At 46.6% G+C, this 16,226-nt stretch overlaps 1 protein-coding gene across 1 annotated transcript in view; it reads left to right on the top strand.

Moving 5' to 3' along the window:
- Positions 1-1,684: 1,684 nt before the first annotated feature.
- LOC147114258 (palmitoyltransferase ZDHHC12-B-like) overlaps positions 1,685-16,226 on the top strand; it is a 44,889-nt gene continuing 30,347 nt past the window's right edge. The window contains exons 1-2 of the mRNA XM_085994067.1: positions 1,685-1,824; positions 5,123-5,219. Coding sequence (XP_085850193.1) covers positions 1,697-1,824; positions 5,123-5,219 — 225 coding nt within the window. The 5' untranslated portion in view covers positions 1,685-1,696. The remainder of the gene's footprint in view (positions 1,825-5,122; positions 5,220-16,226) is intronic.

Raw genomic sequence — 16,226 nt, 5'->3', positions numbered from 1 at the left:
AGACCATTAGAAGTGAAAATCGAACAGTTTACATAGTGGGGCGGCTGATTCACCACGTCAGTTTAACACCCAGGCAGCAATTTGAAAATCGACTCCAAACACTTTGGGCAGGATTTTCATTGGGCCGTGGAGTCGGGATTGGAGGTGTGTGGGGGGTTAAAATCCCGAGATCAGGGGTCCCGACCCAATCCCGCACACAACCCCGCCTCCATGCCAGTTTCAAAGGAGGCGGGTACACGCCTCGCACTGGCACCCGCCTACCCGAGGCGGGAAGGGATTAGTGCCAATTAACTGCCTGTTAACAGGTAGTTAACAGGCAGTTTTTAGCCTAATCCCTATTTTAAAGGTTGAAGTGTGGGATTCCCGATGGCTCCAAACCACGCCAAGTTAGAGGAGGCGGGCCATCGGGTTGAGGAACTTGGAGGGGTCGAGATATCGGTGTTCAGGTGAGTGATGTGTGCATGAGTGCAAAGGTAAGTGTGTTTGGTGTGTCTAAAGTGATTAAAGAAGTTTAAATGACCTTTTCTTACCTTTTCAGCCTTCCTTCCTTTAGGTCCCGGGAGTCCGTCATCTCACCGACACAGAAATCAGAATGGCTGCGAACTGTCAAAAGTGACAGCCTTCAGCTTTCTGTGCAGGAGAGATTTCTAACTGAGTCTGTGGAGAAGGACTCAGGTTAGAAGTAAGACTATCAGTGTTTGACAGCTTCAAACAGCTTTCAAACACTGATATTTCATCTGTCAAAACCTCTTGACAGATGAAATTTCAGTTTGTGATGTCACTTGTTGCCGGGTGGCCCTTAATTGGCCTGCTGAGCCCGCTAGGCGGGCTCAACAAGGTCAATCAAGTTAAAATCGTGTGGATTGGCCACATCTCGATGGAGGCGGGACTACAACCCCGAAAGTTGCAGTCCCGCCTCCAACCCGACTCCTGAATGAAAGTCCTGCCCTTTGCTTTTCACTAGGGTGGCTAGGCGGGAATCTGGTCTCAGTGGATCATAGGAACAGAAATAGTCCATTCAACCCCTTACTCCTGTTCCTCCATTCAGTTAGATCATGGCCGATCTGTATCTTGACTGCATTGGCCACCTTGGTTCCATAACCCTCAATACCCTTGATTAACAAACACCTCTCAATCTCAGTTTTAAAATTTTCAATTGATCCTCAGCCTCAACAGTTCTTTTGGGGGAGAGAGTTCCACATTTCCACTACCCTTTGTGTGAAGAAGTGCTTCCTGACATCACCCCTGAACGGCCTAGCTCTAATTTTAAGTTTATGCGCCCTTGTTCTGGGCTCTCCCACCAGGGGAAATAGTTTCTCTCTCGATCTACCCGATCAAATCCTTTAATCATCTTAAACTCAATCAGATCACCCCTTAACCTTCTGCACTCAAGGGAATACAAGCCTAGGCTATGCAACCTGCCCTCATAATTTAACCTTTTTAGCCCCAGTATCATTCTGGTGAATCTGCGCTGCACCCCTCCATGACCAATATACCCTTCCTGGGGTGCAGTGTCCAGAAGTGAACGCAATACTCTAAATGAGGTCTAATCGGAGATTATATAACTTCCACTCCTTTGTATACCAGCTCCCAGTGGCGAAAAGACACTAGTATACCAATCCTTCTATCAGTTGGCGACAGGTTTCTAACTGAAACTGTTTATCTTTATGCTCTGTAGGACTTTTGTGAGCTGGACATGGAATTACTGAGAGAACGGGATCAGCGAGAAGCAGATATATTCCCAAGTACTGAGACAGATGATGATCTTTTCCCTCATGCAGATTTACCCTCGAGTAAATTCAGCTACCTGCTTCTGATGATATGGTTGGTTCCGCTATTTGTGTTCGGGCTTGCTTGGTACTGATGAATGATAATAGCACAGCCAATGTGTTGCGAAAAAAAACTATGACTGTCACAACTTATTTTGTAAAACTATGGGTAACTTTGCGCACAGTTGCACTGTAATTTACAGCAAAAACGATCTGCTTCCCTTGTGCCAATCACAAATCTATACTATTTAGTGTCACAAAGCTGGGTGGGAGGGTATGCTGTGAGGAGGATGCAGAGAAGCTCCAGTACAATTTGTACAGGTTGGGTGATTGGGCAGATGCATGGCAGATGCAGTATAATGTGGATAAAGGCGAGGTTATCCACTATGGTGGCAAAAACAGGAAGGCAGATTATTATCTAAACGGCAATAGATTGGGAAAAGGGGAAGTGCAACGAGACCTGGGTGTCCTTGTGCACCAGTCGCTGAAGGTAAGCATGCAGGTGCAGCAGGCGGTTAAGAAGGCAAATGGTATGCTGGCCTTCATAGCGAGAGGATTCGAGTACAGGAGCAAGGGTGTCTTGCTGCAGTTGTACAGGGCCTTGGTGAGATCACACCTTGAGTATTGTGTGCAGTTTTGGTCGCCTTATCTGAGGAAGGATGTTCTTGCCATGGAGGGGGTGCAGCGAAGATTCACCAGACTGATACCTCGGATGGCAGGAATGACGTATTAAGAGAGATTAGGTCGATTAGTCTTATATTCGCTAGCGTTTAGAAGAATGAGAGGGAATCTCATTGTAACTTATAAAATTCTAACAGGACTAGACAGACTAGATGCAGGAAGGATGTTCCCGATGGCAGGGGAGTCCAGAACCAGGGATCACAGTCTAAGGATAAGGGGTAAGCCATTTAGGACTGAGATGAGGAGGAATTTCTTCACCCAGAGAGTGGTGAACCTGTGGAATTCTCTACCACAGAAGGCAGTTGAGGCCAATTCATTAAATAAATTCAAGAAGGAGTTAGATATATTTCTTAAGGCTAAGGGGATCAAGGGATATGGGGAGAAAGCAGGGGCAGGGTACTGAATTTGGATGATAAGCCATGATCGCATTAAATGGCGGAACAGGCTCAAGGGGCCGAATGGCCTACTCCTGCTCCTATCTTCTATGTTTCTATGTCATATATGGTGCAGTAAAATAGCCATTCATAGTGGCCGATTTCTGTGTCCTGCAAAGTGGGCTCAGTGGCTCTTTACATGAAATTGGAGAATTAAAAAAACACTTGCAGAAGGCTGAGGTGTGGTGGTCTCTACACAGCGTTTGGGTTAACTAAATGGTGCATGGTCAGGTTGTACAAGCAGATATCATTAATAGGCACATCACTATCTAGCATCTGCTGCCCAAGCTGTGAGTTGAATTGTAATAATCAATATACAGATTTATGCCCAGAATTTGACCAGAGGTTCTCCCAAACTTCTGTCGTAACTTTGGTGGGAGATTGGCAGAAATGCTACCCAAGTGTATTGCGTCCCTTTATGGAACAGGCATACCATCTGATTCTCTACTGCAGTATGGTATGTTGTATGAGACTTAAAGGTTAGAGTTGCCCAAATTTGGTTACTGAGAGTAATGGGTTTACAGTGACTTGAGTAAGGTAGGAACACAGGAACAGGAGGAGGCCATTCAGCCCCTCGAGCCTGTTCTGCCATTGAATTAGATCATGGCTGATCTGTATCTTAGCTTCATCTATCCGCCTTGGTAAGCACATTAAGCACGTGTTCAGTGCATGCTGCTCCATCTTGGTGATCTGCATGGTGACCTTGAGTGGGCTGCTGGGAACCCGTTCCTATTGCTTGCTGGAGATGCATCCACATCAGAGGATGTTTCATTCTGACCTCAAGTGCTTCAAACCTCCTGTCAGCAAATGAGATTCCACATATGCTTCTTATTTTTTTCCCAGCAAAACAAATTGACTTGCGGCAATTGATCCCAGAGCACGAATAAAAATCTTGATATCCAATGTAATAAAGAGGAAGTTAATTTATTCTGTCACCTTGAAGCAGCGGCCTTGCGCATAGGTCAGTGTCTAAGGCTGCTTTTGAGTTGTATGTTGGTTCCTGAGTGGCCAGCTTTTTGCGGACTGCGTCTGCTTTTTTTGAAGTTGATCATCAGCTTTTCTGAGTTTTGTCGGTTGGCATGTATGCAAACGCTTTGTCAAAAAGTTGGGTTTTGAGAAGGTTTTCAAAGGATATTATGCGTGATAGCTGTAGATGTTAACTAAACTTCCTTCTATCAGAACAAAAGTTAGTGGCAGGCAATGCAGGAAAAAAGATTTTGCCTTTATTCATCTTTTTAAATATTCGTTCTTGGAATATGGGTGACGCTGGTAAGGCCGAAATTTATTGCCCATCCATAGTTGCCCGTGAGGATGAGCCTTCTTGGACCACTGCAGTCCGTGTGCTGAAGGTATTCCTACACTGCTGTTAGGTAGGGAGTTCCAGGATTTTGTCCCAGCGACAATGAACAAACGGCGATATATATCCAAGTCAGGATGGTGTGTGACTTGGAGGAGAACTTGGAGGTGGTGGTGTCCGCATCCACCTGCTGCCCTTGTCTTTTTAGGTGATGGAGGTCGCGGGTTTGGGAGGTGCCGCCAAAGAAGCCTTGAAGACATGCTGCATTGCATCCTGTGGATGGTACACACAGCAGCCACGGTACACGGGTGGTGGAGGGAGTGGATGTTTAAGGTGGTGGATGGTGTGCCGATCAGACAGTCTGCTTTGTCCTGGATGTTGAGTTTCTTGCGTGTTGTTGCAGCTGCACCAATCCAGGCAAGTGGAGAGTATTCCATCTCACTTCTGACTTGTGCCTTGTAGGTGGTGGAGAGGCTTTGGGGAGTCAGGAGGTGAGACACTCGCCACAGAATACCCAGACTGCTCTAGTCGGCACAGCATTTATGCAGCTGATCCGGCTGATTTTCTGGTCCTTGGTGACGCCCAGAATACTGATGGTGGGGAATTCAGCAATGATAGTGTACACACACACACAAACATGGGTAGGAATGCTATAGCAGCAAGTCCTACAAGTCAACTAAAACAGGAGCTAAAACAATTGCTCCTAATTTATATGGTCTTGATGGTGCCTGTCACCTGGTCCTACAGACCATTAATTCTCATTGGATGTTTGAAGTATCTTGCCTTAAGGGAAGAACTGGCTGACTACTTCATATCCCTGAAAAACTAGCTCCTCCCAGAGTAGCATGGAGCAGGATTTGTAACACAGTGCAGTAGTGCCTTCACATGCGCTCCACTCAAAAGGTTTTCACTACAAGTTATATTTTTCTCTTTTTTTTAAGGGATTTTGTCTATAGTTCACAGAAGAAGAGTAGAATTGCAATATTCATCTACGTTCTGATGGTTGTGGGATGGGGATACCCTATGTACACCTTCATGGTAAGTAATGCAATCACTTACTGAAAAGCCTGGGTGAAGGGCTGGGACTATGATGGTATGAGGCATGAGTTGGGTAGGATTGATTGGCAAATGTTACTCAAAGGGTTGACGGTGAATAGGCAATGGCAAACATTCAAAGATCGCATGGATGAACTACAAAATTTGTTCATCCCTGTTTGGCATAAAAACAAATCAAAAAAGGTGACTCAACCGTGGCTAACAAGGGAAATTAGGTATAGCATAAGATCCAAGGAGAAGACATATAAATTGACCAAAAAATGCATTAAAGCTGAGGATTGGGAGCAGCTTAGGATTCAGCAAAGGAGAAAAAAAGGTTTAATTAAGAGGGGGAAAATAGAGTATGAGAGTAAGCTTGCAGGGAACATAAAAACTGACTGTAAAAGCTTTTATAGATAAGTGAAGAGAAAAAGATTGGTGAAGTCAAGCGTAGGTCCCTTGCAGTCAGAATCAGGGGAATTTATAATGGGGAACAAAGAAATGGTAGACCAATTAAATACATACTTTGGTTCTGTCTTCACAAAGGAGGACACAAATAACCTCCCAGAGATGTCGGGGAACATAGCGTCTAATGAGAGGGAGGAACTGAAAGAAATCAGTATTTGTAGGGAAATGGTGTTAGGGAAATTGACGGGATTGAAGTCTGATAAATCCCCAGGGCCTGATAATCTACATCCTAGGGTATTAAGGAAGTGGCCCTAGAAATAGTAGATGCATTGCTGGTCATCTTCCAAAATTCGATAGACTCTGGAACAGTTCCCATGGATTGGAGGGTAGCTAATGTTACCCCACTATTCAAAAAAGGTGGTTGAGAGAAAATGGGGAATAAAAGACCGGCAAGCCTGACATTGGGAGTGGGGAAAATGCTAGAATCCATTATAAAAGATGTAATAACAGAGCACTTGGAAAACAGTGACAGGATCGGACGATGTCAACATGGATTTACAAAAGGTTAATCGTGCTTGACTAATCTACAGGAATTTTTTGAGGATGTAACTGGTAGATTAGATAAGGGAGAACCAGTGGATGTGGTGTATTTGGACTTTCAGAAGGCTTTTGATAAGGTCCCGCATAAGAGATTAGCATGTAAAGTTAAGGCACATGAGATTGCGGGCAAGGTACTGACTTGGATAAAGAACTGGTTGGCAGACAGGAAGCAAAGAGTTGGAATAAACGGCTCTTTTTCCGAGTGGCAGGCAGTGACTAGTGGGGTACTGCAGGGACCTGTCCTAGGACCCCAGCTATTCACAATATATATAAATGATCTAGACGAGGGAACTAGATGTAATATCTCCCAAGTTTGCAGACGACACAAAGCTGGTTGGGCATGTGTGCTGTGAGGAGGATTCCGAGAAACTCTAGTATGATTTGGACAGGTTGGGTGATTGGGCAGAAGCATGGCAGATGCAGTATAATGTGGATAAATGTGAGGTTATCCACTTTGGTGGCAAAAACAGGAAGGCAGATTATTATTTGAACGGCAATAGATTGGGAGAAGGGGAAGTGCAATGAGACCTGGGTGTCCTTGTGCACCAGTCGCTGAAGGTAAGCATGCAGGTGCAGCAGGCGGTTAAGAAGGCAAATGGTCTGTTGGCCTTCGTAGCGAGAGGGTTCGAGTACAAGAAGAAGGATGTCTTGCTGCATTTGTACAGGGCCTTGGTGAGACCACACCTTGAGTATTGTGTGCAGTTTTGGTCGCCTTACCTAAGGAAGGATGTTCTTGCCATGGAGGGAGTGCAGTGAAGATTCACCAGACTGATATCTGGGATGGCAGGAATGACGTATGAGGAGTGATTGGGTCGATTGGGCTTATACTCGCTGGAGTTTAGAAGAATGAGAGGGGATCTCATTGAAACTTATAAAATTCTAACAGGACTGGACAGACTGGATGCAGGAAGGATGTTCTCAATAGAAACATTGAAACATAGAAACATAGAAGATAGGAGCAGGAGCAGGCCATTCGGCCCCTCGAGCCTGCTCCGCCATTCAATGAGATCATGGCTGATCATCCAAATTCAGTACCTGTTCCTGCCTTCTCTCCATATCCCTTGATCCCTTTAGCCTTAAGAAATATATCCAACTCCTTCTTGAATATATTTAATGAATTGGCCTCTACTGCCATCTTTGGAAGAGAATTCCATAGGTTCTCCACTCTCTGGATGAAGAAATTCCTCCTCATCTCTGTCTTAAATGGCTTACCCCTTATCCTTAGACTGTGACCCCTGGTTCTGGACTCCCCGAACATCGGGAACATCCTTCCAGCATCTAGTCTGTCTAGTCCTGTTAGAATTTTATAAGTTTCGATGAGATCCCCTCTCATTCTTCTAAACTCCAGCGAATATAAGCCCAATCAACCCAATCTCTCCTCATACGTCATTCCTGCCATACCAGGTATCAGCCTGGTGAATCTTCGCTGAACTCCTTCCATGGCAAGAACATCCTTCCTCAGATAAGGCGACCAAAACTGCACACAATACTCAAGATGTGGCCTCACCAAGGCCCTGTACAACTGCAGCAAGACATCCTTGTTCCTGTACTCAAACCCTCTCGCTATGAAGGCCAACATACCATTTGCCTTCTTAACCGCCTGCTGCACCTGCATGCTTAATGTCAGTGACTGGTGAACAAGGACGCCCAGGTCTTATTGCACTTCCCCTTCTCCCAATCTATTGCCATTCAGATAATAATCTGCCTTCCTGTTTTTGACACCAAAGTGGATAACCTCGCATTTATCCATGTTATATTGCATCTGCCATGCTTCTGCCCAATCACCCAACCTGTCCAAATCATACTGGAGTTTCTCGGCATCCTCCTCACAGCACACACGCCCACACAGCTTTGTGTCGTCTGCAAACTTGGAGATATTACATCTAGTTCCCTTGTCCAGATCATTAATATATATTGTGAATAGCTGGGGTCCAAGGACCGATCCCTGCGGTACCCCACTAGTCACTGCCTGCCACTCGGAAAAAGAACCGTTTATTCCAACTCTTTGCTTTCTGTCTGCCAACCAGTTCTCTATCCAAGTCAATACCTTGCCCCCAATCCCATGTGCCTTAAAATTACACGCTAATCTCTTATGCGGGACCTTATCGAAAGCCTTTTGAAAATCCAAATACACCACATCCACTGGTTCTCCCTTATCTATTTTACCAGTTACATCCTCAAAAAATTCCAGTAGATTAGTCAAGCACGATTGACCTTTTGCAAAGCCATGTTGACTTTGTCCGATCCGGTCACTTTTTTCCAAGTGCTCTGCTATTACATCCTTTATAATGGACTCTAGCATTTTCCCCACTACCGATGTCAGGCTTACCGGTCTATAATTCCCTGTTTTCTCTCTACCACCCTTTTTGAACAGTGGGGTAACATTAGCTACCTGCCAATCCATGGGTACTGTTCCAGAATCTACTGAATTTTGGAAGATGACCAGCAATGCATCTATTATTTCTAGGGCCACTTCCTTAAGTACCCTAGGATGTAGATTATCAGGCCCTGGGGATTTATCGGCCCTCAATCCCATCAATTTCCCTAACACCATTTCCCTACAAATACTGATTTCTATCAGTTCCTCCCTTTCATTAGAGCCTATGTTCCCCGACATCTTTGGGAGGTTATTTGTGACAAAGCCAAAGCATGTATTTAATTGGTCTGCCATTTCTTTGTTCCCCATTATAAATTCCCCTGATTCTGACTGCAAGGCCGGGGAGTCCAGAACCAGGTGTCACAATCTAAGGATAAGGGGTAAGCCATTTAGGACAGAGATGAGGAGGAGTTTCTTCACCCAGAGAGTGTTGAACCTGTGGATTTCTCTACCACAGAAGGCAGTGCAGGCCAATTCATTAAATATATTCAAGAAGGAGTTGGATATATTTCTTAAAGCTAAAGGGATCAAGGGATATGGGGAGAAGGCAGGGACAGGGTACTGAATTTGGATGATCAGCCATGATTTCATTGAATGGCGGAGCAGGCTCGAGGGGCCGAATGGCCTACTCCTGCTCCTATCTTCTATGTTTCTATGACCCATAGTGCAGAAGAGCAACAAGGTTGAAAAGAGTAAAACAAAAATCAAGGCAAATCAGAAAACAGTGATTAGGTGACATGAAGCTTGGGTTTAAAAAGTTGAAAATTTATAGATAAAGGAACAACAGTTTTGAGGTCCTAGGAATGGATTGGTTAGGACAGGAGAACCAAGGAACACAGGAAATAGGAGCAGGAGTAGGCCACTCAGCCCTTCGAACCTGCTACACCATTCAGTAAGAACATAGCTGGTCTTCGACATCATCTCCAGCTTCCCGCTCGATCACCATATCCCTTGATTCCTTTAGTATCCAAAGATGTGGCTAAGGAATGACTCTTGATTTCAACAGAGGAGGGATGTAAGGATGAAAAAGAGCATGTAGGATAGTGTACTCATAATTTGGAAAGAACAGGAGAGGAACATTCAGAGGTGCACTGTTCATAGCATTGTTGAGGAGATAGAGAAAGACAGGAAAGGTTGTGGTGGAGAGACAACTGTTGAAAGTTAAAGGTGGGAGCACAACATCTATCAGAAAGGAAACTCTTCCTTGTCGATGACCGGTTCAGACGAAAGATAATTGATCTGAAACGTTAACTCTGTTTCTCGCTACATAGATGCGGCCTGACCTGCTGAGTATTCCTGGCATTTTCTGTTTATATTTCTTGTGTCTTATCCAGGAATGCAAGCAAGGTATTAGAAGAATCTTCCCGTGTCAGCCATGGCTCAGTTGGCAGCACTCTTGACACTGAGTTAGAAGGTTGTGGGTTCAAATCCCACTCTGGAGACTTAAGCACAAAAATCTAGGCTGATAGTCCAATGCAGTACTGAGGGAGTGCTGCAATATCGGAGAGTGCCGTCTTTCAGATGAGATGTTAAACCATGGCCCTGTCTGTTTTCTCAGGAGGACATAAAAGATTCCGTGGCATTATTTTGAAGAAGAGCAGCGAGGTTATCCATGGTCTCCTGGCCAATATTTATCCCTCAATCAGCATCACGTAAAACAAATGATCTGGCCATCATTACATTGTGCAAATTGGCTGCCACATTTCCAACACAACAACAGTGACTACACTCCGAAAATACTTCATTGGCTGTGAAACACTTGGGATGTCCTGAGGTTGTGAAAGGTGCTATATAAATGCAAGTCTTTTTTTTCTTTTTGCCCAGATATGGGAGCAGCATTCAAGTCTTGGTTGGAATTTATAAAAAGTAAGAGGTGAAATGTAACTTTTTCTTATTTGTTCCTGGGATGTGGGCGTCGCTGGGAAGGCGAGAATTTAGTGCCCATCCCTAATTGCCCTTGAGAAGATGGTGGTGAGCCGCCTTCTTGAACCGCTGCAGTCCATGTGGTGAAGGTACTTCTACAGTGCTGTTAGGAAGGGAGTTCCAGGATTTTGACTCAGCAACGATGGAGGAACGGCAATATATTTCCAAGTCAGGATGGTGTGTGACTTGCAGGGGAACTTGCACCTGCTGCTCTTGTCCTTCTAGGTGGTATAGGTCATGGGTTTGGGAGGTGTTACTGAAGAAACCTTGGCAAGTTGCTGCAGTGCATCTTGTAGATGTTACACACTGCAGCCACGATGCGCCAGTGGTGGAGGGAGTGAATGTTTAAGGTGGATGAAGTGCCAATCAAGAAGGCTGCTTTGTCCTGGATGGTGTCGAGCTTCCTGAGTGTTGTTGGAGCTGCAGTCATCGAGGCAAGTGGAGAGTATTTCATCACACTCCTGACATCTGCCTTGTAGATGGTGGAGAGGCTTTGGGGAGTCAGGAGGTGAGACACACGCCACAGAATACCTAGCCTCTGAGCCGTTCTTTTTGCCACAGTATTTATGTGGCTGGTCCAGTTAAGTTTCAGGTCAATGGTAACCCCAGGATGTTGATGGTGGGGTATTCGGCGATGGTAATGCCATCAAGGGGCGATGGTTAGAATCTTGCTTGTTGGAGATAGTCATTGCCTGGCATTGGTGTGGCACGAATGTTACCTGCCACTTGTCAGCCCAAGTCTGAATGTCATCCAGGTCTTGCTGTATGCGGGCATGGACTGCTTCATTATCTGAGGAGTTGTGAATGGCACTGGACACTGTGCAATCATCAGCGAACCTACCCACTTCTGACCTTATGATGGAGGGAAGGTCATTGATGAAACAATTGAAGATGGTTGGGCCTCGGACACTGCCCTGAGGAACTCCTGCTAAGATGATTGACCTCCAACAACAACAACCGTCTTCCTTTGTGCTAGGTATGACTCCAGCCAGTGGAGTGTTTTCCCCCTGATTCCCATTGACTTCAATTTTACTAGGGCTCCTTGATGCCAGACTCGGTCAAATGCTGCCTTGATGTCAAGGTCAGTCAATCTCACCTCACCTCTGGAATTCAGCTCCTTTGTCCATGTTTGGACCAAGGCTGTAATGAGGTCAGGAGCCGAATGGTCTTGGCGGAACCCAAACTGAGCATCGGTGAGCAGGTTATTGGTGAGTAAGTGCCGCTTGATAGCACTGTCGACGACACTTTCCATCACTTTGCTGATGATTGAGAGTAGACTGACGGGGCGGTAATTGGCCGGGTTGGATTTGTCCTGCTTTTTGTGGAAAGGTCACACCTGGGCAGTTTTCCATATTGTCGGTAGATGCCAGTGTTGTAGCTGTACCGGAACAGTTTGGCTTGAGGTGCGGCCAGTTCTGGAGCACAAGTCTTCAGCACGACTGCCGGGATGTTGTCAGGGCTAACAGCCTTTGCTGTATCCAGTGCACTTAGCTGTTTCTTGATATCATGTGGAGTGAATCGAATTGGCTAAAGACTGGCTTCTGTGATGGTGGGGACTTCAGGAGGAGGCTGATATGGATCATCCACTTGGCACTTCTGGCTGAAGATGGTTGCAAACGCTTCAGCCTTGTCTTTTGCACTTGCATGCTGGGCTCTGCCATCATTGAGTTTGGGGATATTCATAGAGCCTCCTCCTGGTGTCATTGGCCACCACCATTCATGTAACAGGACTGCAGAGCTTTGATTTAATCCATTGATTTTGGGATTGCTTAGCTCTGTCTATAGTATGCTGTTTCCGCTGTATAGCATGCATGTAGTCTTGTGTTGCAGCTTCCCCAGGTTGGTGCCTCATTTTTAGGTATAGAAACATAGGGCTGGATTTTCATTGAGGAGGCGTGTAGGAGGCAGGACTACAACGTTCGGGTTGTAGTCCCGCCTCCATCGAGTTGTGGCCAACCCACGCGATTTTCACTTGATTGACCTTGTTGAGCCCGCCCAGCAGGCTCAGCAGGCCAATTAAGGGCCAGCCGGCAACAGGTGGCATCACAGACTGACATTTCATCTGTCAAGAGCTTTGGACATGAAATATCAGCGTTTCACAGCTGTTTGAAGCTGTCAAACACTGACAATCTGTGCTCCAAGTTAATTCCTTCCTCTCAGGATGATTTAGAGATCTCTCCAGACAGAAAGCTGAATGCTGCAGATTTTGACAGATCGCAGCCATTCTGCTTTCTGTGCCAGTGAGATGAGGGACTCCCGAGACCTGAAGGAAGGAAGGCTGCAAAGGCAAGTCTATGTAAGTAAAACTTATTTAAACACTTTACACACACAAAAACACTTACCTCTGCACTCATGCACCCACCACTCACCTGAACACTGGACATCTCGACCCCACCAAGCCCTTCATCCTGACGGCCCGCCTCGCTAACTTGGCGTAGTTTGGAGCCATCGGGAATCCTACACTTCACCAATAAATATAGGGATTAGGCTAAAAACTGCCTGTTAACTATCTGTTAACAGGCAGTTAATTGGCACTAATCCCCTTCCCGCCTCGGGGAGGTGGGTCCCAGCGCAGGTCGGGTACCCGCCTCCTTTGAAACTGGCATGGAGGCGGGTTGGGGGCGGGATGGGTTCGTGCCCCCCCGATTTCGTGATTTTAACCCCCCACACGCCTCCAATCCCGCCTCCACAGCTCAATGAAAATCCTGCCCATAGAAACATAGAAACATAGGAGCAGGAGTAGGCCATTCGGCCCTTCGAGCCTGCTCCACCATTCAATATGATCATGGCTGATCCTCTATCTCAATACCATATTCCCACTCTCTCCCCATACTCCTTCATGCCTTTTGCGTCTAGAAATTTATCTATCTCCTTCTTAAATATATTCAGTGACTTGGCCTCCACAGCCTTCTGTAGTAGAGAATTCCACAGGTTCACCACCCTCTGAGTGAAGAAATTGCTCCTCATCTCAATCCTAAATGTCCTACTCCGTATCCTGAGACTGTGACCCCTCGTTCTAGAGGCCCCAGCCAGGGGAAACACCCTCCCTATATCCAGTCTGTCTAGCCCTGTCAGAATTTTATACGTTTCAATGAGATCCCCTCTCATTCTTCTAAACTCTAGTGAATACAGGCCTAGTCGACCCAATCTCTCCTCATACGACAGTCCTGCCATCCCAGGAATCATTCTGGTGAACCTTCGCTGCATTCCCTCTGTGATGAAATATTCCATTCATCACTGCCTGTGACTGTGGTTGGTTTCAGTTTCATTTCCCTTACCTCTGTTCCGTTTCCTCACCATTGTATTGTACTATGTGTAGGGCTCCGCCCATACCTGGCCCATTGTATTGTACTATGTGTAGGGCTCCGCCCATACCTGGCCCCTATGTAAGCTGGCCCAGCCTGCAGCACATCCAGTACGGCAGAGCTCTGGATGGAAGATACCTCTCTCCTGTGTGTTACCTTCTAAGTCAATAAAAGCCTTGTTTTGTTTCGCTAACATCGAGTCTCGGATTTATTGAGGCACATCACCCTCTATGGCAAGTATATCCTTTCTTAGGTAAGGAGACCAAAACTGCACACAGTACTCCAGGTGTGGTCTCACCAAGGCCCTGTATAACTGTAGTAAGACATCCTTGCTCCTGTACGCCTGGTGCTGCTCCTGGCATGCACTTCTGCACTCCTCATTGAACCAGGGTTGGTCGCCTGGCTTGATGGTAATGGTAGAGTGAGGGATATGCCTGGCCATGAGGTTACAGATTGTGGTGGAATACAATTCTGCTGCTGCTGATGGCCCACAGCGCCTCATGGATGCCCAATTTTTGAGCTGCTAGCTCTGTTCTGAATCTATCCCATTTGGCATGTCAGTAGTACCAGAGAACATGCTGCAGGGGGTCCTCAGTGTGAAGACAGGACTACGTCTCCACAAGGATTGTGCGTTGGTCGCTGCTACTAATGCTGTCATGGACAGATGCATCTACGACAGGCAGATTTTTAATCTTTAGTGCAAGTAGAAAGATCACACCAAGAAATCATCACGCTAAATATTGTGATGAACTTCATTCTACTGAACAATCTTGAATTTAATTAATTGGATTAATAATCTTCAAAATAAGCAAGGGCAAACACAAGACAAGCAATCGAATTCAGTTTTACTAAAGTTTTACTGACTAATACCTTGAGGTAACATTTCATACCTCATCTTTTCTGAATTATTTATTAGGTAAGGAACAAATTATTCAGTTGGGAGAAGGATAAGCTGATGAATCAATAGTTAGATTTCTGAGACAGAGTGCAGAGAAGATTCACCAGGATGTTACCTGGGATGGAGCGCCTCAGCTATGAAGAGAGGCTGGACAGGCTGGGGTTGTTTTCCTTGGAGCAAAGAAGGCTGAGGGGGGACCTGATTGAGGTGTACAAAATGATGAGGGGCATAGATAGGGTAGATAAAGAGGAACTTTTCCCCTTAGTGGGGGGGTCAATAACAAGGGGGCATAGATTCAGGGTAAGGGGCAGGAGATTTAGAGGGGATTTGAGGAGGAACTTTTTCACCCAGAGGGTGGTTGGAATGTGGAACTCAATGCCTGAAATGGTGGTAGAGGCTGGAACCCTCACAACATTCAAGAAGCATTTGGATGAGCACTTGAAATGCCATTGCATACAAGGCTATGGACCAAATGCTGGAAAATGGGATTAGACTGGACAGGGATGGATGGGCGGCGCAGACACGATGGGCCGAAGGGCCTCTTTCTGTGCTGTAAAACTCTATGACTCTATGGCCTAGAAATTGAGTTTTGGCGCAGCCAGGGCTTTAGCGCCGGAAGTTAGTGCCGGAGCTAAGTCGCGCTGGTCGGGCCCAAAATTCACCAATTCTGCGCCCAAACGGCTGCCGGCGCTGCTGAGAGATGTTTGCGCCTGAAAACTGGCGCTACGCGCTGAATATCGGCGCTATTCCGGCGCTGCGGCGCCCGCTGCGGTGCGGCAGGTTCGGGAAGTGCAGGCCTCCTCCTTCCCTTAAGGAGGAGCTGCCTGCACCCGGCCGCGGCCCGCGAAAATCTTTTTAAAAATGAGCCCGGCACCTCGGACAAGTGCCGGGCTTGCTTCTGTTCCGGGGGGGGGGGGGGGGGAAGTCCGGGGAGGGAGCTGCGGCCAGGCGGCCGGCGGGAAAGCAGCCGGCCGCCGCGGTGCCTTTAATGCGCCGGCGCAAAGTCATGTAAGACTCTGTTGCCAGAGTCTTACTTGCGGCTGCCACGGGCGAGGCGGCCGCAACTGAATTTCGGCGCTGGGGCCCGTCGGCATGGCAACCGGGATGCTGCGCACACCGATGACGTCATCGGTGCCGGCGCAGCGCTACCGGTCTACCGCGGCGGAAGGGCCCCAGGCAATTTCGGCGCCGGCGCCAATTGCAGCGCTAGGCCCTCTAGCGCCGCAAAATCGGCGCTAAGGGCACTGAATTTCTAGGCCTATGACTCGATGAGAGTCTGAGGAATTCGATTACTAGTCACCCAAAGTTTACACAAAGGGTTAAGTTTCTGATATTGCATTGCTGGTGGGGAGCTTTTCCGCCTGAGATCGTATATTGGAAATTTGGTCATTTGCAGCCCTCAATTTTCCAACCTTTTGAAAGAGGTTAAGAAAGAAAGAACTTGCATAAATATATAGCACCCTTTTGTGTCCTCAGGCCATCTCCAAGTGCTTTGCAGG

The sequence above is a fragment of the Somniosus microcephalus genome, chromosome 8 (genome assembly GCF_052327205.1).
Source record: "Somniosus microcephalus isolate GS21.2 chromosome 8, FLI_Smic_1.0, whole genome shotgun sequence".
Taxonomy (NCBI): Eukaryota; Metazoa; Chordata; class Chondrichthyes; order Squaliformes; family Somniosidae; genus Somniosus; species Somniosus microcephalus.
The sequence above is the reverse complement of the archived record's forward strand: the minus strand, read 5'-3'. Positions and strand labels throughout refer to the sequence as shown.